Source organism: Metopolophium dirhodum, chromosome 8, assembly GCF_019925205.1.
Source record: "Metopolophium dirhodum isolate CAU chromosome 8, ASM1992520v1, whole genome shotgun sequence".
Taxonomy (NCBI): Eukaryota; Metazoa; Arthropoda; class Insecta; order Hemiptera; family Aphididae; genus Metopolophium; species Metopolophium dirhodum.
In genome coordinates this window covers 9,191,791-9,216,922 of record NC_083567.1, presented here as the reverse complement: position 1 = coordinate 9,216,922, position 25,132 = coordinate 9,191,791, and the positions used below count along the sequence as shown (strand labels likewise).

General features: G+C 29.1%; 1 protein-coding gene across 5 annotated transcripts; it reads right to left on the bottom strand.

Annotated features, from left to right (window-relative positions):
* Positions 1 to 3,411: 3,411 nt before the first annotated feature.
* Positions 3,412 to 23,161, bottom strand: LOC132950468 (phospholipase A1 1-like). Of its 5 annotated transcripts, none has more exons than XM_061021953.1 (11): positions 22,913 to 23,160; positions 22,208 to 22,400; positions 21,965 to 22,132; positions 20,785 to 20,941; positions 19,259 to 19,431; positions 17,988 to 18,093; positions 17,694 to 17,839; positions 12,985 to 13,230; positions 10,726 to 10,923; positions 6,959 to 7,130; positions 3,412 to 3,870 (listed from the first exon to the last, which is right to left on the bottom strand). In XM_061021953.1, exons 5-11 carry the CDS (start codon positions 19,332 to 19,334, stop codon positions 3,807 to 3,809), a joined length of 1,008 nt encoding a protein of 335 aa, XP_060877936.1. In that variant the 5' UTR covers positions 19,335 to 19,431; positions 20,785 to 20,941; positions 21,965 to 22,132; positions 22,208 to 22,400; positions 22,913 to 23,160; the 3' UTR covers positions 3,412 to 3,806. The 5 variants fall into 5 exon arrangements, with proteins under 5 accessions (XP_060877936.1, XP_060877937.1, XP_060877938.1 ...); XM_061021954.1 differs by having other exon boundaries at positions 22,258 to 22,400; XM_061021955.1 differs by lacking the exon at positions 21,965 to 22,132 and having other exon boundaries at positions 22,258 to 22,400.
* Between the last annotated feature and the right edge of the window lie 1,971 nt (positions 23,162 to 25,132).

Genomic DNA, 25,132 nt, shown 5'->3' with positions numbered 1-25,132 from the left:
TTGTATAATAAAACACTAAACAGTAGTTATAATAATATGTATTTAATATAAAAGATCTCTTATAGGTAGCCCTGGTGGAAGAGATGACATTAATGAATACCTAATTATATTAATATTTTAGATTCTGAGCGGAGCGATGAATGTATTGATTTTACAATGATGTGTGTTTTTTTTTTATTTTATTTTTTTATTTTTGTGTCTGAGGAAACCTTTTAGAGCAGTAAAAATGCTTTGATTTTCTTCAACAGTACTTTTTCTGATAGGAAAGTGAATCTAGTTGGTACTTTGGGGGGTCAAAAGTAAAAATTTCCCAATAGTTTTCACAAGCGACAGGATAAACAAAAGAAAAATTAAGGAAAAACGGGAATTTTTACACAAAATTGATTTTTCACAAAATTGAATTTGGTTTTTGGTGTAACTTTAAAACAAATGACCGTAGATACTTGAAATTTTCACTGGTTGTTTATATTTGCATTTTCTATAGACTATAACATTTTCAAAATATTTTGATTTATTTTGAACTGTTTAGGGACATTTTCATTTTCCATTTTTTTTTAGTTTTTTTTCTAAAGATATCAATAAAATTTTATTTGTTGGCTAAAAAAGCTTGAAAATTTAATAAAAGGCTCCTAGTACATTGTTTCAAAGGCAGATGAAAAATACTAAAAATCCTTAGTCACAGTTTTTTTTTCTAAGCATTCAAAGTTCATAAATTGACAAAATATGGAAAAATCATGAAAATTAGCAAATTATTTTGAGTTAAAAATTCGTAAAAATTTTTCTTTTTAAATCTAAGGTTTTAAAATGTAATACAAGATTCCTCATAAGTTTGTCTAACTTAATCAAAAAAAAAAAAATGTCTATAAGAAAGTCAAATTAAATTTTTTATGAGCGTTTGAAATTCAAATTTTTACAACATTGGATATTCACTCGATTTCTCATGTAGCAATTTCCTTATTTTGTCGTGATTCAAAAACGAACGAATTTAGATACTTGAAAATTTCACTGGATGTTTATATTAGCATTTTCTATACACCATACAATTTTGAAAATATTTTGAATCTTTTTGAGCTGTTTACGGACATTTTCAGTTTTAAATTTTTTTAGTTTTTTTTTTCAATAAATATCAATTAAGTTTTATCTGTTGGGCCAAAAAGTGTAAAAATTTAATACAAGGCTCCTGATATATTAATACAATATAAGTTGAAAAATATTAAAAATACATAGGCACAATTTTTTTTTTATAAGCATTTAAAGATCGAATTTTGACAACATTTATTAAATTTATAATTTAATAATTATTTTGTAGTTAAAAATTTATAAAATGTTCGGCTTTTATAGCTTGTAAATTGAACACAAGGCTCTTAGGCTCCACGTAAATAGGTTATATATATATTACTTTATTCACAATAATATCATCAAATATACTTGGCAATATCATAGGCTGGTTTTCGCTCAGAATCGTTTTTCTCATACAATGATATTATATCATTGAATTCAAATTTAACACCATCCATTACAGTGATCCACTTGTAACCTACTGTACAGCAGAGTGACATCCACTTACCTACATTTTTATACTTGATTACAAAATAATTTATAAATATAACGTGCTAAAGACTTGTATACTGCACTACGGTACTGAAAAACCATAGGTATTGTTGATTTTAGACACTAGGATTTTAATAAAATTTTAAAAGTATTCATCTACGATTCATCATTCTCGTATATGGTGACAAAAAACTTCTCTCTTTTTTTTCGTTCAAACGAAGATCACTTATTTTACCTTAAATTTTCAAGCAGATGATTTTTTTTTTAACGACGATAAGTCTAAATTAAAATTTAAAGATTGAATTTTGAGTTATTAGTTTTTTAAATACGTGTATTGATAATATATGTCATTTTTAGTAAGACAATTGTTCTAAATTGTACTATGACACATGATGAAAACTACTTATTAAATGGCATAGACTATCTATATATAATATATATATATAATATATATAGGGTTAGCCTGATAATTCCTGATAACTCCTGATAATTCAAAATTGGAATTTTGAAATTAAATCATTTTGATGATTGCTATGGTTATGAAAATATATTGAAAACATTTGGGTAGAAAACTCATATTATTCCTTTCATATGTCTACAGTCGGGCACGGCTTTTGATTTAGGGGCAAAATGTAGGCAATTTCTAGTTATGTGAAGAGGCGGTCGTAAAATAGGCCATGCGGAAAAATAAAATCAAACCATTTCAGTGACCATAAACGAATTTGCAGGAATAACTATCTCACATCGTTGAATAGTCAGATTTTGATAATTTATTTTTTTTTTAAAAAGGGAAAATATTTATTCGGGTCGCATCGGACTCAAATTTTCGAATTTGACTTTAAATAATTAACGCCATAAAAATATATTTCAAAATACTTAGCAATTTGTGATGGATAGTCTACGTTTATTACAACTTTTGAAAATAGATTTTTTTAAATCTTACGATTAAAATATAAAAATATTGAAATCTTACTATTTTACGTGCAACATGAGAGTTCTTCCTGTAGGCTGTGAGTAAAGTTTTTGTACTATACAATAAAATCGCTTTGAAACCAATAAGTACATCATATTCCAATTATGAGCTTATAATGTGCGTGTTAACCAAAAAAAAATTTTAAAAATACACCCACATGGATGTTGGGCTTCCGCAGAGGGGGGCAGTTGAATCTAGAATACAAGACGTGGCTATTTTAGGGGCTCGTTAAAATGAATATGAATTTGTAATTTTTAAAATTTTATGATATAAAACAAATGTGGTTTATAGCAATATATCAATTAATTTTGTTACTTTAACCATTAATTACCTAGAAATCGTGTATGAGACACCCGTATCGATTATAATGAGTTGTATTTTATTTGAAGTTTTGTATAGGCCCGCAAACACATTGTACTGTATTAAAAGTATTTTTGTTTTGTCTCAATGGATTTGTGAATCATGAATTAAGACTATTTACAGAGTAACGTATTATAATATAGAGTGACCCATTAAGTATAAACTTATTAAAAAACGAATAAATCAGTAAAATGTCTAAAGAAAATGCATTTACTTCTATATATTTACATCCAGCAACATCTCCGATTTGACAATAAAAAACAATATTCAGCATAATATGACCCCTTTCAAAAACCAAAAATTTAAAAAATTTAACAAATTTAAAAAGTGCGTTCTTTGTGGTACACTCTGTATAAGTTATTAATAATCATATTATAATACACGTCATAATATGTATTTGTAAATATAATAAAATATACCTATTTATTGTTCAAAAAAATTATAAATTCGATCATATTTTTCTTAAAATGTATTATAGTATAATTCAAAATCAATACAATTTATATTTTAAACCCTATGTTATTTTATATGAGTATCTTGGACTTAACGTAGTATTATATTATTTATAATTTTAAGATAAACTTCAATATTGTGATGTAAATAAATTATAATAATATGTCACACAGTTTAGTTTACAACTTACAGCGCATCAGAAAATTAATATAATATTTTTGTGTATAAATATTAAATATATTATCGTAATAATACAATGACATCATGATTAATCAAAACATAATACATGCGACAAATAACAATAATTGTGGCATTCTAGTCAGTTTTTACAATATAATGAGGTAATTGAAAACTATACATAATATTAAAATTGATTTAATAGCAAATGATTAGGCAAAATTATCTATATTACATAATAAACATATTAATATAGTTGTACTTTTTGTTTACAATTAATATGTACGTTATACTATCCATCGAATCGGCAAAAGTTATCTGGATCTTCGTATGCAACGTAAAATGTCCCTCTAACCCTAAAACATACAATAATATACTACAATTTAATATTTAAAATTTACATATAGGTTATAATTTAATATTTATCGTTATTTGAGCTTCCCGACTGATTACAATATTGGGAATAAAAACAAAGCAGGGGCAACTGGCAGCTCGAAAGAGGTATATCATCATGTGGGTTGGAAAAGGTAGTTTGAAAAATTTTCAAAGATTATTTAACCATTAACAACTCATAAATTATTATTTGGAGAGCAGTTAATAAATGTTTAGGGTGGGCAAACATATATGAGTGAGTAAAATATGAGAAAAAAAAGTTCAAGCCACCACTGAAAATAAGTATCTAAACACATTTTCTAAATTAATAATGACCTTAATATAGTTCATGTTTTTGCTGCTGTATGACGTAGGTAGGCAATTTAATGTTTAACTATCACTTTTGTGGTATCTATATTATACTATATTTAATTCAAAGTCATAAACAACTATTTAAGCGTCTGGAAAAAAAAATAGAAAAAAAATACATAATAATTAATAATAACAATTGTTCGATTACATTCATGCACGAAATACCAAAAAACAAAATACGAAAATGTCAGTTGTGAAAAAGAAAACCCATATTAATTGTACTAACATAATATGGTAAATTATTGTCTCCGTGATTATTCCAACTACAATAATAATAAATATGGAAATAATGATATACATCCGTAATTTCGAATTTACTACGTACACGCATTATAAGTTATAATAATACATCGCTTGGCAACTATAATATATATGTAAATAAGTACAGTTATTCAGTGTATCCCAAGAATGGTCAATCCCAATTTCCTTTAATAATGCATTAATTAAAAGAAATATAGATTTCTTGTGCTATTTAACGGAATGTACTACGTCGAAACAAACTTATTTTTTTGCATGCGAGATAAAAGAACTGCGCATTTTTACTGTAAATTGTTAGACATCAAGAAAATAATAGAAAATGTCAATGTGTATAAATTGAAATTCAAACCAGTAGTTTTTTAGTTATAACTTGATGTAGTTATTAATGATAATAGCCCATGGTAACAGGTTTAGAAGATATTATGATAATTTGACTGCTATTTCGGTATAGTAATATTAATATTTACTAATTAATATAAATTAATTTACTTTGTCCAAGTATGATAATTTATTTTTAATATAATATAATACCATTAACTATTCGTTTGAATTTTGATTTAGATCGATCAACATTTTTATTTTTTTTAACTCGGTGTAAGAATAATGAGGCTCATTAGAAAAAAATAAGTTCATAATGCCCAAACATACTTCTTCAATTAAATAAGAAATACAAGTATTTGAAAATATAATAAATGCATTAGTCTAGGATAAAAAATGGGCAAGTATTGTTGGTGAATCACTCTGTATAATAGTACTCTAAAAAATGTTTCAATACGTCTGAAAACCACTATTTGTTCGTTTTCTTTTTCAGAACTCAAAAGTGTAATTTTGATCTATTTTATATAACTTGTTAATACTTTAATAATTTAATTAAAGCGTTAAGAATGATGTATTTTTTGGTTCCAAATATTTATATAGGTACTTAGTTATTAACCGTCATAATTATAGGTTTGACATAATTATAGGTTGACGAACAGTTTAATCGGGTTAATTAATTTGAAAAAAATTATACAGTGGCCAGTAGGTATACCAGATACCTACTCTGATTTCAAAATAATAAAGTAGGTACGTAATGAAAACGGAATACGACACTAATGGTAATTGGAAATTAAAGATGAAAATAAAGACGTCATTAAGCCCATAATGTAGAGCATGTGAGATGTATTTTCAAACATTTCATTCTGTACGAGTATAAAATTATACTACAACTCTAACGATTCAATATTTTTCATTAGAAGGAGAAAAAAATATCAGCATCGAATACGGAGTAACTACCGTATACGATAAGCAGACCCGAACCAAATAAGTTCATTACACAAATGTACAAAACATTTGAACACTATCTAGGTAGTAGGTACTTACATGAAAATAAACATTAAACACGCACGTCAAAAAGCCTATTTTTTAATCCCACGGATCGTATGCTCATCTACACGCTCTGATTGTCTATATCGGCAATTCTAATGGTTCGTTGTTACTTGTGTATATGTATTTAAAACAATTGCTCTTGAGTTTCACATCGACGTAATATTTTAGTATATTATATTATATTATAGGTAATGTCAGTTTTGATAAAACAAAAACAAATGCCTTTTCTCCTACAACTTTACTCTATATTTAACGCTACGATTAACCCACATACTCGTATTATAATATCATGATAACTGACGGATAAAATATTAATTACCTATAAAATATATTTCTAATATGGTCATGTAATTACATTATTGACCTATACTGCAGTACCTAGGTAATAGGTATATTGGAATTGGAAAATTCGATGACTATGTGTGTTTATTGAAATGTATGATTTTTTAATAATAATAAACATAAATATTTTATCCATATTGGCAATTAGCTTTACCGATAATCATAGAGTTCTTTTATACCCAATACTACAAGAAGCTTATTATACGTACAAGTTAAAAAAAATTGTATTATTTATTTATATATCTAAAAGTTAATAGTCATAAACTTACAGCAAGAGAAAATTGTTTAAAGTTGGTTATTGTATCGAATACTAATAAATAATTAACAAATAATAATAGTTGAATAATATTATATGGACCTAATTGATATAAGTGATAAATCAGCCGATAATATAATACCATTTATACATCTAATCTACAGCAAATAACATAGTAGTTCGTAAACCTTGGTCATTCATTATCGATATTTTTTGTGTGTAATCACTAATCAGCAATCATTTATAATCATCTATAACCAAATATTTACCCTAGTTTTAAAGGTAAAAAATATTTTTCAAAATTGTATAGAAATATTTCAAATTCAAAACCCTCCAAATAACTAGAATTAATGTAATATTTCGTTATTGTAAATAATATATATTATACGATTTTTCTTATATATAAAATGCAACTTTATCCACAATCAATTACAACTAGGTATATATAAATTTGATACACTCCTAATAATAATTACCATTCTGGCGTTTGTAGGCCCATGGGTATGACATCGATCCGATTCGAAAATGACGGAAGTATCACTGAGTCGCAAGTTTCCGTGCATTGTACGCCCAAAAACATGTTGTGCCTTCTCGAAAGTGACAATGCATAATAACAAACGCTCTTGAAATGACTGCACCGCGATTGTTCTGAACATACATTTATCGAAAAAAAGTGTCGTCATTGATGTACAGAGCATTTGGTCAAGCCATACCATTATCGTGATGCATTACGACATTTCGTACACAATATTATATTGTTATAATAAGTACCTATAGCTTCAAAGGTTAGATTTTTGGATTTATGTTAGGTGTTATTTTTAAACGTTTTTATTTGACGAAATTTTGTACAAGACCATATCGAATGGTAAAAAGCAAAAGGGACAACGCGACGTTTAGAGGCAATTTATGTTTCGGTACGCACAATAAGTGTTATAGGCAATAGCGTTCCTCTGGTAATTTAATAATGAGTTATTTAATTTTTATTTTTTGGGACAAGTTTATTAACAGAAATATACTAAAAAGTAGGCGCCGAGTGCCATTTTTTGTATTCACAAGTGACTCTCCTAAAAGTTGAGTGGACTAACCGATTAATATCAGCCCCTACTAATTACTATTACCTATATGTTACTTATCATTTAATCACATGTTTTAATTGACACGATAAAAAATTTTCTACCTATTCTTTTTTCCTTGGGTGGTTTTTTTTTGTTGACATTTTCTGAACGAGCAGACGCAATAATGTTTGGGAATTAATATTACTTATCAAATGCCGTTTTTTGAGTAAATACTAAATAGTTTTCAAGCGGCTGAGGTAGTATTATAATATGGAATATACAATGACCTTGGGGATTCCTAAAGCTTTCATAAAAACCTAAGCCCTAAAATATAGTGAAACTACCTACTGTTGCTTAGCTACTTTCGCCTTCTAACAGTCAATATCGTAGGCTCATATATTATACATAGGTAAACACATAGAAATATTAGATGGGTATCTTTGTCTGAAACAAAAATAAAAAATACTTCATGGTCCGCGGAAACACTCTACCACGTGCGTCTTAAGATTTACGCAAATGCAGTTTTTTACGGTGTTTTAAATATACGATTCCTAATCTCGCATAATTAGGTGTATTTGGACGATCTACATAATAATTATGTTGTGCTAAGGCTAACACGTTGGATTCTGATGTTGTTTCCCTCTTTTACACATATCATATTATACCGTGTCGAACATCGTCCGTATATGTATTTTAGCCCAACCGGAGCTGCCATTTAACACACATCACGTTTTTACAGAGAAAAAAAAATTGATAATCTCCGCGTTATGATCTCTCTGCGTTTACACTAATAATATTAATAATAGTAATAATGAGGTAGGTATGATGCGTAAAGTTAATGAAGTGTTTTTTTCTTTTTTTAATACATTTAATATAATAATTTGTTCATGCCACAAAAGTATCGCGTGCACACTGTGCATCTGTATAACGTTTCCGTTGTCCTTTCACGTCGTTAACCGAAACACTCTGAGTCTATAATGGGTAAACACTACATCTGCTATAAGAAGGTTGAGCAAATTAATGAAAAAAATTAAGTGTGACCGAGTTAGTTAAAATAATGTTAATCTAGGAGTTAATAATTAAAATATGTACTTAAAGTTATAAATAAAAGCTTAAAGTCAATACGGAGAAAAATTTTCACTCAACTCAGTTAAAAATAAGTTGAATGGTTTTGTTTTAATTACCACCTGAGCCACATAATATTATGTGTACCTATTATGTATATTACATTGGTCGTGCCACTTTCATTTTTTTTTTAAATAATAATCAAACATTTCGTTAAAGATGCATCCTATACTATCCTATACTTTTTATTGCTCATTATAGCTTTAGTGGTTTAGGCAATCACACGTTAGCGTCAACAAAATTATTGAACCAAGAAATAATTATTTATATTTAAAATCATTATAATATAGTAGACTCCGCTTCACGGAGATACCAGTTAATTAGGCCAACCGCTTAATCGGAACCATTCTTCAATTACAAAAATAAACTTATGACTGTAGTGTAAATGTTCATGTTTATCTGGGCCACGAAAACGAATAATTAGGACATTTTTGTCTATATCTATAGCCCTATTAGTGCTTTCGACTTTTGTTCAGACTACATTCGTCAACAATCATTGAAAAGTAATAAACAAAGTTCTATTTATCACTTTTTTGTTTCTAAAAATTAAATTAATATGTACTTTTTAGGTTTTTAAACATAAGCTTATAGTTAACGTAATATGTTATAAAAATATTCTTCTATGTATATGGTTTAATTAATCAGTACCTAACTATTACAAAAAACACATTGTTATGTTTATTTTTTGTATTTTGGATTTTTGGGACAAAATAATATGCAGCCAATGTTTCCTAATAAACCGCGGAGTCTATACTGTATATATTATATTAAAAAGTTTGATTGGACAAAAACGTAATTAATTAATTAGTTTTAACTATAATTGTAGCAGATAGTAGAAACATGATTTTTACTTAACGTATTATTCTTCAAATTAGGTAACTGAAAAAAAACGAAGTTGTTACACAATGGTTTCTTCAACTGGCTTGCACTGGCTTCCATAGACGCTAAGTTATTAAGTTAATTATAAATTTAGGTAACTATAACTAGTGAAGTTAAAAATTTAAAAATAAAATAATACCTATATTAACTAGTTAAAAGTCCTAAGCTAAGGCCACATTTGTGCTGTATAAAGTATCAAAACAACGATGTGCACATGGGCACAAAACAGACGCTATTCAACACGATGTAAAATATATATTGATATCTGATGAGCTTTCTATTAAAGTATTAGTGTTTAGACGTAAGGTTACATGTAAAGTTTATAAATTTTGTTTTTGGTAAAATGTATCTTTGAAATGAAATTTTGAAATAATATTCAAGAGACCTAACAAGCAGTGGTTTTGTCGTATTCTCGAGCACAGTACACGCATTACTACGTTCGTTATCCAGACATGTTTATTAATTTTTGAAAACGTTTGTTTTTCCCTACGATTTTTGCACTGGTTTTCCGAAAACATTACAGCAACGAAAATAAACCAGAATTTTCTCTGTAGCTTCTAAATTTGTGACGAACTCATGGAAGTTAATATTGTGAATGACCCTCGATATATTAGTCATGTGACAATGTATTTGATTATAAATTCGGATAACTCTAAACAAAAAAGTACAGATTTACAATTTTTTTCGAAATATCTACAAAATAAAAATGGCACAGAAAATATTATTGTTAGTTTGGATAATTAAATATTTAAATTATGATTTTGTTTTTCATTTTCATTTAAAATTTATAATGTAAACCAAAACTATATGCATGGCCATTATTTTGGTATTATTATTATATATTATTATTTATTATTAATACCCCGCGTAGGTAAAATTAAGTAAGCCCAATGCATATTCTCAGAACCGGTTGATGAATCTATGATTTAACTTTGACTATAATATTATATTAATTATATTATAATATATACCATACCAGATAATTCAAGAGAAATGAGATTTGCTCCCAATGACTCAATGACTGTTCCAAATTCCAATATCTCTGTTAATTTCACTTAGGTACTATTATAGTTTTTTTTTTTTAATTGTTTGTTTTTAATATTGCCTATGTGCATTTTATTCCATATATTATAAATAAGCGTAATATATATTGTTGTTAACCGTTATAAAAAAATATATATTACGTATTATATTTGCTTGGCTAGTGCAAATTGGTTGCATGCGACCACCGTTTACGCAAAAGTCGACATGTCCTATCTGAGGATACTCTCCGTAAACTCCAGAGTTTGTGTGTATGACCTCTACGAAATCAGCATCGTCCCTCGTCAATCGAAATTCGTCCATCGTAAACAAGTCTACCAGAGGTTTTGCCGGATCTAAACCTGTAACATAAGTGAAAGCATATAATAATTAAAAAAAAAAAAATGATAATAAATACGTTTTCCTTAAACATCTTACACTATAATACACGCAGCCGCGTAATATGTGTTGCGTTTTTTACACGCATTAATCAACTTTAATCAACTCGCTCATGTCTGAAAACAATGACATGCCAGAAAAGCTGATCATAAATCGGTGTTCAGATTACCGGTTAAGGACCTACCATATTAAAATGTGGTTCTTACATCTATACTTATACCAATCGACATGTTATTATATAAGAACAATCCATTTTAGATTCTGACCGACTCCGATTAATATTATATTCGTCGGAGTCGGTCAGAATATAATATTGGTTGAGTCATATATTATGTGTATGATATATTGATATATGACGTGATTTTTTTTTCGTATTTTTTTCACCTTTTTGGTAAAAAATTGGATCTAGTTGGTACTTTGAGGTAGAATATTTTCAATACTTTTAAAAAACTAATTTTTGAGAAAACCAGCAAAAATGAACGAAACTGTTGCAGGGATTGCATTTTTTACCAAATATTTATATAAGCATTTTCTAGGTAATTTTCAAAATATTTTTGCCCTTTTTGTAATTTTTTTATATACCTGGTCATTTAGAACTTTTTAATTTTATGATACAAATAATATAATTTAACGAATACGATTTGTTTTTAGAAAAGATTAATTCCACCTACCACATTGTATTATAGTGTATTTATCACTAATATAAAAATAAATTACTAGTAGTAATATAAATAAAATATTATTTTAATATTAAATATACTTTTAAAAAGGAAATTTAAATAGACCGCTCAGAATGGTTTTGTCTTATACAACGCTTTATCATTAGATTTAAATTTAATACATCCGTTACAGTGACCTATTCAACGACAAGGTACTCTCGACATCTACAACTATACAGCAAATCGATTTCCCCAGTTTTTTAACATCTCATTTCGATACGAATAAATTGTAACAAATTTTTGTTTCCTTAAAATGTGAACGAATATAAATGAGTCCTTTAGTGAAAATAAAAGTGGTGTAGATACTTAATTACCTACTCGCTTTTCAAAGCCAATTGCTCGTAAATCATAATAAACGATATATATATATATATTATATAATATGCATTGAGCGAGTAAATGGCAGGATGTCAATCAGAATGATTGTGCCTATCGCTTCAACTCGGTCGAAACTTGAAAATTGTAATATCTACTTCCGCCGGTCGTTATTTTCCAGTTAACGCGTATTGGGGTCAGTAGAAATGCATCTGTCATATAGTTTCCAACGACTAATATCATTTTAATTATTAGTGATCACTGATCACTGATCATTTTGTATATTAGTATAGCTCATACCTAGTTATTTACGTAGATATTATATTGAAATAATATTCAGACATCGCTATATGAACATTAAATAAGTAGGTAGTCAGGCTGAAGTGAAATTAATTTAATTGAGATTAACATAAGATTTTCGAGTTTGGTCCTCATCAAATTAATATAACAACATACACATTTTCTCAAGCGCAATAGCATTATGTATTATTTATTATACACCTACAACAAGCACTCGAATGCATAGTTTCCAAACGAAAGCACTCGGCACCCACAAGTGAATACCTAGTGACAATAGTAAATAGTTAGGTGGGTACTTGATTTTATGTATTTCATCATACGTACAATCTGCGCAAATTACTAGCCACAAATGTGTAGAGTACTAGAGTTCCAAACCACCCCAGAGTCATAGATGGTATAGGTAATTTTTTACTAATCAATATTATTTTTGTCTGTACATTGTTTTCGGTACCTACTTAAGCACCAAAGTTCTAGACGATTTGCGACTAGTGCTGAGTGTCCCAGATGATGTTTTTTTTTTTACCATCGACAGCCCTTTTGTGCCCAGTATTATGGTTTTAACATCCGCGTTTTGTTGAATATAATACGCACAATACACTTATAGGTATAAAGCAGGAGCTGTGTGTCTGTGTCAATCCAACCTAACTCAACATCGCCATCGTCGTATATAATATTTTTTTTTTTACTCACCGATGATCTTGTGCTGTCTCTCCGTCAAGTGATTGCTAATCATGCCGCATATGTGAGCCCCGAGACTGTGGCCGACGCAGTGTATTTGGTAAGCAGAAGCACCCGAATAAGTGAGATGGGCGTAAAGTTGAGCGGTGCACTGGCTCACTAATCGCGTGTTTCTCAGCGACGACAGGTAACAGGGGTACACGGTCAACGGACTCCAGTCCACCATGAACACGTTAAAGTCTCCACGCATCAAGTAGGCTGCGTGCGAAATAATACACCGCAATTATAACGATATAGATGAAATGCAAAATCGATTCAATCTTATACATTTATACGATTTACAATAATATAACATTAAGATTTGAAGTTGTTGCACACTGAGTCAGATTGCATCGGAAACGTCACGTCAAATTGGATCGGAAGCGAATCTATTATAGTTGGACGAAAATATTTAAGCGGATTCCGGGGTGTTCCGAACGCAAGCGCTTGCGCGTTCGCAGATAAAATACACTACACGTGCTGACATTCATAAACTTTTGATAATTTTGTACCCTATAGTCTAGATGTATATATTTTTATGTTTTCGATGTCCATACCTATTTCATTTAATTTAATTTCGTTGCTTGGTTTTTAAGGGGATTCGATATCGTGATTTTCTGTTTTTGTCTAACACACGGGCGACATAGTGTCTTAGACGTGTTTTTTGTCAAACATTCCAATTGATCTATTGAAGCGATAAGAATTCTGAAAACAGATTTAAATTTGTCGTCAAGTCTACTTGAAATCGACTTTCCCACATATTTGATATTATCCCTCAAATTCCTATTAAGTCATATTAAAAAACTATTTAAAAATGTTCGAATTTTAATTATTGGAGAAGTTAAAATCAAAAAATCAAAAATGTGGGAAAGTCGATTTCAAGTAGACCTGACGACAAATTTAAATCTGTTTTCAGAATTCTTATCGCTTCAATAGATCAATTGGAATGTTTGGCAAAAAACACGTCTAAAATCCTATGTCGCGTGTGCGTTAGACAAAAACAGAAAATCACGGTATCGAATCCCCTTAATAGATGTACATATTTTAATTAAAAATTAAAAATGTCTTTAGACGAAAAAATATAAAGTGTGAGGTTGTATTATATGATATCGTCCATTGGACGAAATTTGACTATACAACTATTTAATTGTAAAAATGTAAAATCAACATTCAACAGCCTCTAAAATAGTGGCTTATCTAGTTATCTGAGATTTCTTATCTCACACTCAGTTCGGTATCTATGCTTGTGCTACTCCTTTTATTTGTATGATCGTTTTATATGAAAAACAGGTATTTCATATTACATATTGTCATATTATATTTTAGCCGTTTAAACAGAAGTTTAGAACACCTCCATGGGCGCCCATTGGGGGGGGGGGGGGGCAAGACAGGGCACTTGCCCCCCCTGGAAAAAAATTTTATGAACTTGTAGCTCAATAAATATTACCACAATATTACCTTATTACCGAGGAAATTTGTTGAAATCACTTTTAAGATATGAAATAAGTATAAAAATATACTCATTGTTATCGTATATTAACATCATAGATAGCCAGATAGGTCGTAATCTGTAGTTCGTATACGTAGGTACCTATACGTAAAATTATTTATCGCAGATAATTTGTGGTAAATCCATAAAGATCACAATATAGGTACTACAAATATTTTATCCGACAACATTAACTGCATTTTAGTCGTCCACTTTCTGTGTGACATTATATTTAGTGCTGACTGCTGAGTGTCATTATTATTTTTTTAAATTTTCAATTTTTACTATGGATATTCTATCGTTTTTAAGTAAAAAAAAATCTGATGAAGATTGTAATGCATCTGCTGTGCTTGAGCCACACACATCGAAAAATACAAGTGTTTCTGCTCAAGTAAATTCAAACCCGGAATGTTCTACGTCAATAAATACGGTACCATTAACTATTAATTATACGCCAAATGATTGTGAGTCATATTCAGATTTAGGATTTTATATTAATAAATCAAATTTATCAGATAATTAGAACCAGTTACAAATAAATTGCAGGCAAAATCTATTGATTTATACTCGGTCAAAAATCATATTCAAGATTTATTAACTATATTTAATAATAATAGAGAACAATCAGATATCGTTTTTAATGATATTTTTAATAACTCCGTATTTATAGCAGAAAAAATTGGCGCAGATATTAAAATTCCACGTATTACATCCAAACAAAAAAATAGATCAAATTACGAAACCGATTCTGCTAAACACTATTACAGACTCTCTATTTTTATTCCGTACTTAGATTCACTAATATCATCTCTTTCACGACGATTTTCAAGTACAAATAAAATAGCATTCTCAATAAGTCTACTGCATCCTACATAATATATTAAAAAGTACACCATTAATGATTTCAAAGAAAAAATTAAGCTGATTAGTGATCATTATGAAATTGAAAATATGATAGAGGAATCTAATATTTGGTATCAGTATTGGATTGATAAAAATTTGACTGACTCCCAGTGTGATGAAATTTCGTTAGTTGATTTATTGGCTCATTGCGAATATTATCCTGCTATTTTTCAAATACTTAATATTTTTATATCACTGCCTCCGACAACGTGCACAATAGAAAGATCGTTCAGTACATTAAGACGAGTAAAAACGTGGCTTCGCTCGACTACAGGAGAAGATCGTTTAAATGGGCTGTGTATGATGAGCCTTCATCGTGAAAGAGTTAACGCAAACAAGGATAATTTCATTCAGGATGTCATTAATATGTTTGGAATAAAACGAAGAAATTTGCAGTTCTTATTTACTGATACCGAATAATATACTTAATTATATTATTTAATTTTATTTATATTTTTTATAATCTAATATAACATGCATGTATACATTTATATGTAAAAAATAACATTAAATCTTTATTATCTTACATTCGAAAATTTTTTTATTTTGACCCCCCCCCCCCCCCCCCCTAAAATGTTACCTATGGGCGCCCATGAACACCTCTTATACCTATCCCCATTATGTCCGTCTGCCCATCCATCGCAAACAATAATAGACAGTTATTTTATTTTATTATATAAATTGGTTAGGTTACCTACTGCTTTTTATATTTCGCATTATCCGAATTCGCACGGTACAAAAAAAAAAACGCTTGCTTATTAATAATATTTGGTAAGCCATACTATATATATTATTACGACTAAATAATGAAGGATAATACTTGGGAATAAATTACAGAGAACTTAAGAAAATCAGGGTTTTCTTATTTTTCTATCAAGATAGCTAGAGTTAAAATCACGGCGTCTTCATCACTAATTGACATTATTTTGTATAACTCATTATATTATATATTTAAAACTGATATAGGTAAACATCTTAATTACAAACATCATTCACGGGTATCGACAACAAAATTCGCCTATATAGTAGGTATACGGTTTGCGGAGTTTCGACTTGTTCCAACACGTCTTGTGTGCCGACAAAATTCGTTTCCGTTCCGATGTTAGAAATTCGATTCCAATCCAATCCGATCCAGTGTGCGCCAACCTTGCGTGTGTGTGTATTATAGATATTTATCATTAGCGTTATGAACAATATATACTACTATTACTTATAGCCGCAAATAGCGGTGGTGGATTGGGGGGCTAGCCTTCCCCCCCCCTAAAAAAACTAAAAGATTTTACGCATACATTGGAATATATAAAAATATTTTCATCTCTACGCAAAAATCTTTAGCTTTCCCCCCAAAATTCGAATCCCCAACACTATTTGCGCCTACGCTACTACAACAAATAATAATAATATACTAGACATGCGACTAGATAGTTATTGTTATATCGTTAAGTGTGCGATTGTGTCATATAGACAGTTCCACCTAAAGTGATCGTACTGCCTTATAAAACCAAATGTTTATTAGATTCAAAACTAAAAACCCAAATTAAATCTTGGTGTGATCATTGATTGTATAATGTATAATCAATGGTATGATTAATAGGCTGTTATCAAAAATGTACCTGAATATTGTAAACACTTATGGGAACATTTATGAAAACATGTTAGGGCGTAAGATAGCAAAAGACACGTTAATAGCACAAAACTCTACAAATTTAAAAGTGAACAGCATTGTAAGAATAACAATAAAAAATACCTACTGAAGGAAAATGTAAGTGTGCATCTACGTAAATTTTGGAAAAACAATAAAATAGGTAGTAAAAAAAATAAATACATTGAATTACTTATATAAAAAAAACAACATTTTGAGGCAGAAAAATAATAAATTAACATCATACAAATAAATAGAAAATATCACCTAATGTTATCTCAACTCATAAGTACAAACTACAAATAATAGTAGAACCTACATAATATACTAAAAGACAGTAAAAGTACAAACATATTTTTGGAATACTATTGAGCGAACCTCGTTAGTAATGCCAATAGGCTCAAAATGATATGCCCCAAACGTGCTTATGCACAGGGTCGTAATATTACGCCTTTAAGTGTTGTGTTTGGGGAAAATGTGGAAAACGATTAAACTATTTTAAACTGTCAAACAACGCGGTGGCGCCGCAGACACAGAACATATTATAATTATATACGTTTAATAATCGTGCAACGAATAGGTAATTAATATTTAATATATTATAATATAATATTGTTAACTTGCGTGAGATAAAAAAAAAATACTAACCGTTTCTCAGTATGACCATGATCGTATTATTTTCCGCTCCGTTAAACCCGTGTATGACGATCACGTTCTTTTTATTTGGGTTCCAACCACTGTTGTACAACGACCACTTGTCTCTCATATCGATTTTAATCATTTTCCTGAGATCACTATATGTACACACATAATAAGAATACATATTTTATAATTATTGTTTTACAAACCGTAAATGAAACGTTTGCAATCGGTCACACGATCGTTCGTAACCCGCGATAGTTTCGATCGTAAAGTAAAATAAAAATTTAAAATAAAAATCACCTCGTGTACAAGTAAAACGTCACGTCGGGATCCGGACATTGAAACGTTTGTTTGAATTTGCATCTCCAATAAGTCAAATCGCTAGAACCGAAAAATACACCTGAAACTGTTTTTACAAATAAATTATCGGTGTTGTTAAAATAGTGAGTACTGAATAAAAAAAAACCGCACAAAACATTAATTTAGCGTGAATGTCCATTAAATAATGGAGTGTGTTATTATTTATTTTTAAGGTTAAATATTTATTGTAATACCCACTCGTAACGAATTGAAGACGGCTTCGATTCGACTGGAATAAAATGCTTTGATTAATATAATATTTTTGGGCATGTAGCGTGTGCATAGATGGTGTGATATTAACTAATAGACACATGGACACATGCACATCCCAATAAGCACGTAATATATTGTTAAGAAAAAAAAAATCATCGATACAATTCCTCGAATGTTTAGCAATAGCATAATTATTCTTATTCGGGTTAATCTAATCAATTTGATTTGTTTAAACAGTAATACACCGCGAGCCATGGAACAATTGAATTTATATGTTTATCGTACATAACCTGGGTAAAAGCGATAAGTAATACCTAATAGCACGAAACGACGATGTAGGCACCACAGCGTTTCGTAAATTATGTATTTCAATGCAATTTTAATAATATAACTGCAAACGAAATTGTAGAGGAATATCAATGTATAATTAGTATTATATTATTATAGTTTATTGTAAATAAAAGAAGTATTGTTTAACAAAATAAACAATGGGGTTACCTACCAATCACCATTGGTTGACCCAAGTACCCAACACCCACTGGGTGAACGTTGTAGCTCAAGGAAAAATCGACTTCTGACGTGACATACAGTACAACCGGCTCCCGTCGAAAAAGGTTTCACGAATTTCAACGTAAATTTCAACGTAAATTCCCAAACGACTCCGGTATTCAACAATAGAATTATTTTGTAATTTATTTTACTTTGCACATCAAATTTTAAAAACACCAAACCTTTTTAAATTTGTGATTTATATTACCCTTATGATTGCTTATATTATAACGTCAATTATTACAAATTTACTTTACATATAAAATTTAAAAAACAACAATACATTTTGAACCACACCTCTTTTGCGACAGTCCTAAGTGAATATGAAGTGGTAAGGAATTAAGTAATATAGTTGCGAAAAGAAAATATCGCAATTATTAGGGTAGTTGTGCTAAGATTATTTTAATATATCAAATTAATGTATCAAAAGTGTAAATAAATCAAGTTACCGTCGTTAATGACTGAACATAACAATATCGAAACCACAGCTTCAATTACAACGGATTTCTTCTTCATCATTTTCATTCGGCCTCCTATTATTTTCGATTTATGTGGTTTTTTGGTAAACAGTATAAATAATAGGCTATGAAGATAACTGCATTACTTAAAATCATGGCAAGTTCTAGAAAATATACATACATTATTATAATATAAATATATAATAATTAATAACACATCGAATTGAATTACCTACTACAAAACTATTGATCCATTTACTACTGTATAAGCTATTACTAAAAATATAATTATATATTACTTATGATTCGTAAAAATATTAAAAATTTCTATTCGGATTAATATTTTTTTCAATCTTTATAAAAATATAATATGTCAAGTATCTAAAAAATCAATTTTTTTAAATAAAACCCACAATCCCGCTGTTGCATACAAATATAATATCATCAATAACTTTTAATTTTCTAATGGTAACCGAAATAATTTAGTTTGATAATCAACGATATTTTACTTTTATAAATAATAAATTTACAAAATAATTCCACCCTCATAAACTTGATTGATAAACAGTCGGACTTGGTTAACTAGAAATTGAAGTGATCGTCAAAAATGTTCGAGTTATCCAAGGATAATGGTCATAGAATATTCTAGGGACCGGGAAAAATTTCGATGTATCGATGATTCCGAGTTAAAAAGTTCGACTGTGTGATAATAATAAGAACAACAACATAATAATTAAAAAATATTTTTGTAAAAATAATAAAAATATATTAAGGTACGGAACTCATAGAAATAATAACAAAATAATTAATATCGTGTAGTTTTGTGGAAACAATAATAAGATGATTAAAATACACTTTGGTATCAATGAAATCACGATAGTCCAGCTCATAAAAAGTCAGGACAACACAAACAGCCTAACAGGTGATTCTTTGAACGTCTACCAAAAACCTTTCGTACGGTAAACCGACATCAGTACTCGAACAATACGAGTGTCGTGACCGTGGTTGTACGTGTTTAAATTGTTCGTTATTTTATTATTTCCTACCTCATACCAAATTATCAACAGTCAATATTTTAATTAAAATGTATTTCCTGAATGTTTTGTTATGTTGTACAGATATCTAACGATGAACAAACGGCTTGATATTATTATAAATAATTTAAGTTCGAGAAAAAAAAGAAAAATGGTGTCGATATTCTGAAGAAATATCAAACTAAGTTTGTTAATACATCTTCTCCTTATTAAAACAATGTATTTCAAAATATGAAATTGTTTTATCGTTATATTTATAATATGCATGAATTGTTTATATTAATATTAATTAATAAACTATTATTGTTACCATTTAAAAATTTAAAGTTCATGCAATTGTGGTGTATCCAATAGAGAGGGAAAATATGTTAGTTTTTTTTCTTATAGATAAGAATCTTGTTATAAATTTATTATTTTCAAAAATATTTTACGTTTACAATTTTAAACAAAATAATAGTAATTAATAGAAAGAATAAAACTTACGAAAGCGCAATTCCAACTCTTGTGATTTTTATCTTTTATTAGGAGTCATCTTTTCTTTTTTACTTTTTTATATAAATTTATAATATTTTTCATATTTGTGTTTTCATTCGATTATTTAACAGAATATAATGTTTTATTCGATGATTTTTTCTGAAATCTAATTTTAATAATAATAATATTAATTTTAATATTATAAATAAAATAATATTAAAAGTATGGATATTTTATTCGTCGTAAGTATTAATTTAAAAAAATAATTAATTTTTCTAGAGTTTCTTATGAATGTGCCAACATAGAACACTATATTAGAAGAAATAAAATTAATCAACCATTTAGTTGAAAAATAATTTTGGTTCCCATGTAATAATTAATTATTGTGTAATTTTTTACTATGCCTATTAAAATAGGTGCATAAATATATGCAAACCTTAACCAATATTCGTTTTTTTTTTTAGTTTAATTATTATTGTGAAGACCAGATATAATAACATTTTTTTCAATTTTCTGCAACTTTGCATTACCTACTCGGTACTCCATATTATTATAATCATTGCGATAACGTTGTACGTAAACATTAATAACTATAAATTATAGTTAGACGTAAACATTAATAACTATAAATTATATAAGTATAATACTATAATGTCAATAATTATACGAATATCGATTTTAGTGAGATAACGAGTGCAATGTCGATATAATATTCTAGTCCTAAATCCTGTAGGCTGTAACGTTTATCATCGGTAAATTGCAACTCACCGGCCTGTCAAACGGATTATTTAATATTATTATAATTTAAAGTATTTTTTTATTTAGTCTTCAAGAATGAAATGGGCTCCACTGAACATATTTGGGGGGGGGGGGGGAGGGGAAATTAAACTAACTGTAATTTGTATGTAATATTTATTAGGTACGATAAAATGAACAAAATACAAGCATTTATTATTAGATTACGATTATACAGACATAAAGTCGTCAACAAGCCATTGCATATTTTATGCTGTTCGTATAGATGTAATAGGTTTTACGGACAGGTAAATGATTAGTCAGATTCGAGTCTATAAATAGATATAGGTAGGTACCGAAATGCGTATATTATATCCACCGAGCATGGCCACCAAAATGTTTTTCCTTTAATAATGAATTTATTAAAGTTGTGATTTTTTAAATATATACCTACTTTAAGACCATATTTTCGAATTCTTGAGATTTGTTTGTACTATGCCTACTTAAGGAGCTTCCTGCGGTGACGTTTTTATAATGAGAACCCTCGCTATCGCGCCATGTATTAGACGCGTGTACGGCGTACCCATAATAATAGTCAACCACCGAATTTACTTGTTGTAAACTAAATATATTACAGCAAATGTATACTGATATTATAATAAAATAGAAAAAATAGAAAAAATGTATACCTACTCACCTCTATGGTCGCGATTTGAACTTTAATACATTTCTCGTTCGTGTACGTACCTATATTATTATATGGGTAGGTCGCATTTTGCCCGTAAAGCTGCGCTCAGATGTCGAAAGTTCGTCGCGGGCGTTTATTATACACCTCCGGGCTCAGTCGGTGCAATTCGGACCTAATATTATGGATCTCACAGCTATCGATCCTACGCGTGATACAGAACTGTTATAATAATTTACAGGATGTAAAGGAAATAATTGTCAGATAATAAATTAAAAATCAGTTCAAGTACATCATAAAAATTATATGGATTCAAAAATAATATTTTGAAAAAAGTTACTAAGATTTAAATCAATTTACTAAAAAAATATTGATATTTTAAAAATTTATAAATATATACTATACATACCTGACTGAAACAACCGCTTTTAACAAAGAGATTTTTTTAAAAATAAGATTTACAAATTGGCTATTTAAAAAAAATGTAATAACATGTATAATTTTTATTTTCAGTATTAAAAAATAAAAACAACATTTTATACCGACTTGTAGCGTGGGTGACAATAAAGTATGTAACATTTTTTTTTTTAAATATTGATCAGAAGAATAATTATTTAATTTATCAAGGCTTTCTGTTACACCTTGTATTATATTCGGATAAAATATGTGTGTTTATAAAATATGTCAGCGAATGACTCGTAAAAAATAAATACAAACCACAAAGTTTATTGTATCATAATATCACTGCACCCCTATAATATAATATGAATTGTCTGTTGACCGTTCGGTGACACATTTCCACAGACGTCATACTATTATAATAACAATAATAATTACACTATCACGCGCGCACACACATCCAAATACGGTTATTTACAATCAATTATTATAACAAGCGATTCGAAATAATATATTTTGTATTAAATTACTATTATTATTATTATTATTATTATTATTATTGCAACGTCCGCGGCGTACTCTATTGCCGATGGCGTGTACAGCTACTGTGCAATGTGAATTTTTTCGCCTTCGTCGCGCGTTTCCCTCGACCGCCTCCCACCCCGTTGATGGGTCTACAGATACCCCCCGAATCCAAACGATATGGAAATACTCGAATACGATTCGAAATTATACAGTCGTTTCCTGCTCCAAACGACGCATTTAAGCGTACGTTTTATTGTAGAACATATTATTATATAGTAAAAACGCGTTCGTTTTGATATTATATATATACAGGATGATTTACCAAGCACTCTAAAGGTCTATGAGCACCACGCTCTCTATTATTCTTGTAAGTGCGGTTAATAGGAATCCTGATTTTTAGCATTTTTTAGTTTACTCGAGGACTATATTTTCAAATACTTGGATTTCTTATAGGTAGCCGTACCATTCGTGTAATTTTTTTCAAAAGTGTAGGTACCTACCTCTTATTTTTACTGTCAGCCGTTCAAACACAGGGGTATATGTTTTTTTTGGAAAATTTAGATGCACCTAAATCAAAATTAAATAATGTTGTAGTTAAGCTTCATATACTAGGTACTGATATAATGATAATAATAATTAATATTATGGTTTCACATAAATTTAATTTATTAACATAAATTAATATTGTATAATAATTAGTCTAGAATAGTGTTATTACTTATTGTGCACAGATAATTTTTACGAATTATGCTTATATCATATTATTATTAATTATTATATTTTTAAAATAACCATTGCCTCGTAAAATTGTTTTTAATTATCTGATTAAAAATAATGTATTTTAAAAGAAGTTGGTTCCCGTTCGAAAAACAGAATTCTGTATCGCCACATGAAATTAAGAAATATCACTATATTATGTAAGTATTTTAAAATATAGGTATCATATAGTCTTTTAGAATTTTTAAAAATCTCGAAAATGAGAATATGAACATAATCGAAGTAAAAACGGGAGTGAGCATTTCTAATGACTACTGACCAGTGAATCACCCTGTATATTATGTACACTGTGCATTGTATAAATAATAATATTATATAGGACGAAGGACGCGCGTCTCATCCGGCGAAATAAACAACAGCGACAAAGAAATGTATTTATAATTGATCTGTACGCACTCGGTCGGTAAGTACCTATACACGAATGGGTAGGAATAGGAAAGATAATAAAATATCGACTCTACAGCATATTTTCAATACAATATATCGTTTATTAATTACTGCAATTACAAACATGTTAATTGTTATTATAAGCCGGCGAGTAATTGAGGAAGCCGAGATCTAGGTACTCTTAATCGAAATGTTATTGTTATGAAATTCTAATTGCCGTAAAAGAATACATATCGCATTAATAAGTAGGTATCTACCCACATAAAACACCTATATGAACGTCTTATTTGATGATATTATAATAGGTATAATGTTATAATTTTATTATGATAAATCAATAGTTTTACAGTTCCGTTGCGAACCAGTAAAGTTTTTTATTGTCGCATACAATATTTTCTAGTGGGCACCTACGTACGTTTTCGTACGGTACCTACTTATAGCGTAGACTTACATGCTGTTATACTCGTTAGGTACTCGTATAGTGGATATAGTATATATAGTTTATTCACACCCGATTATGCATAGGTTTACGTTATAACCGAATTCGGAACGTTGTGAGCTGGCAATATTAATTAACCAAATATACCGAACGACTATAGGTGTATTCGAGCTTATACTATATAGGTAGTCACGACTCATGAGCAGTATTTGTTTATACGTCCGTGATGGACCGCGACCAGAGCGTTTTGAATAGATCAACCGTCGTAGCCAATTCATCATACGCAACATACTTTTTCTTTTGTCTGTATTGTCCGTATAAAGCAATCGTGTACCTATACTTAAAACATAAGTACTGGCACGTGTATGTAACATACACATAATAAATAATAACATACGGGTTTATAATAT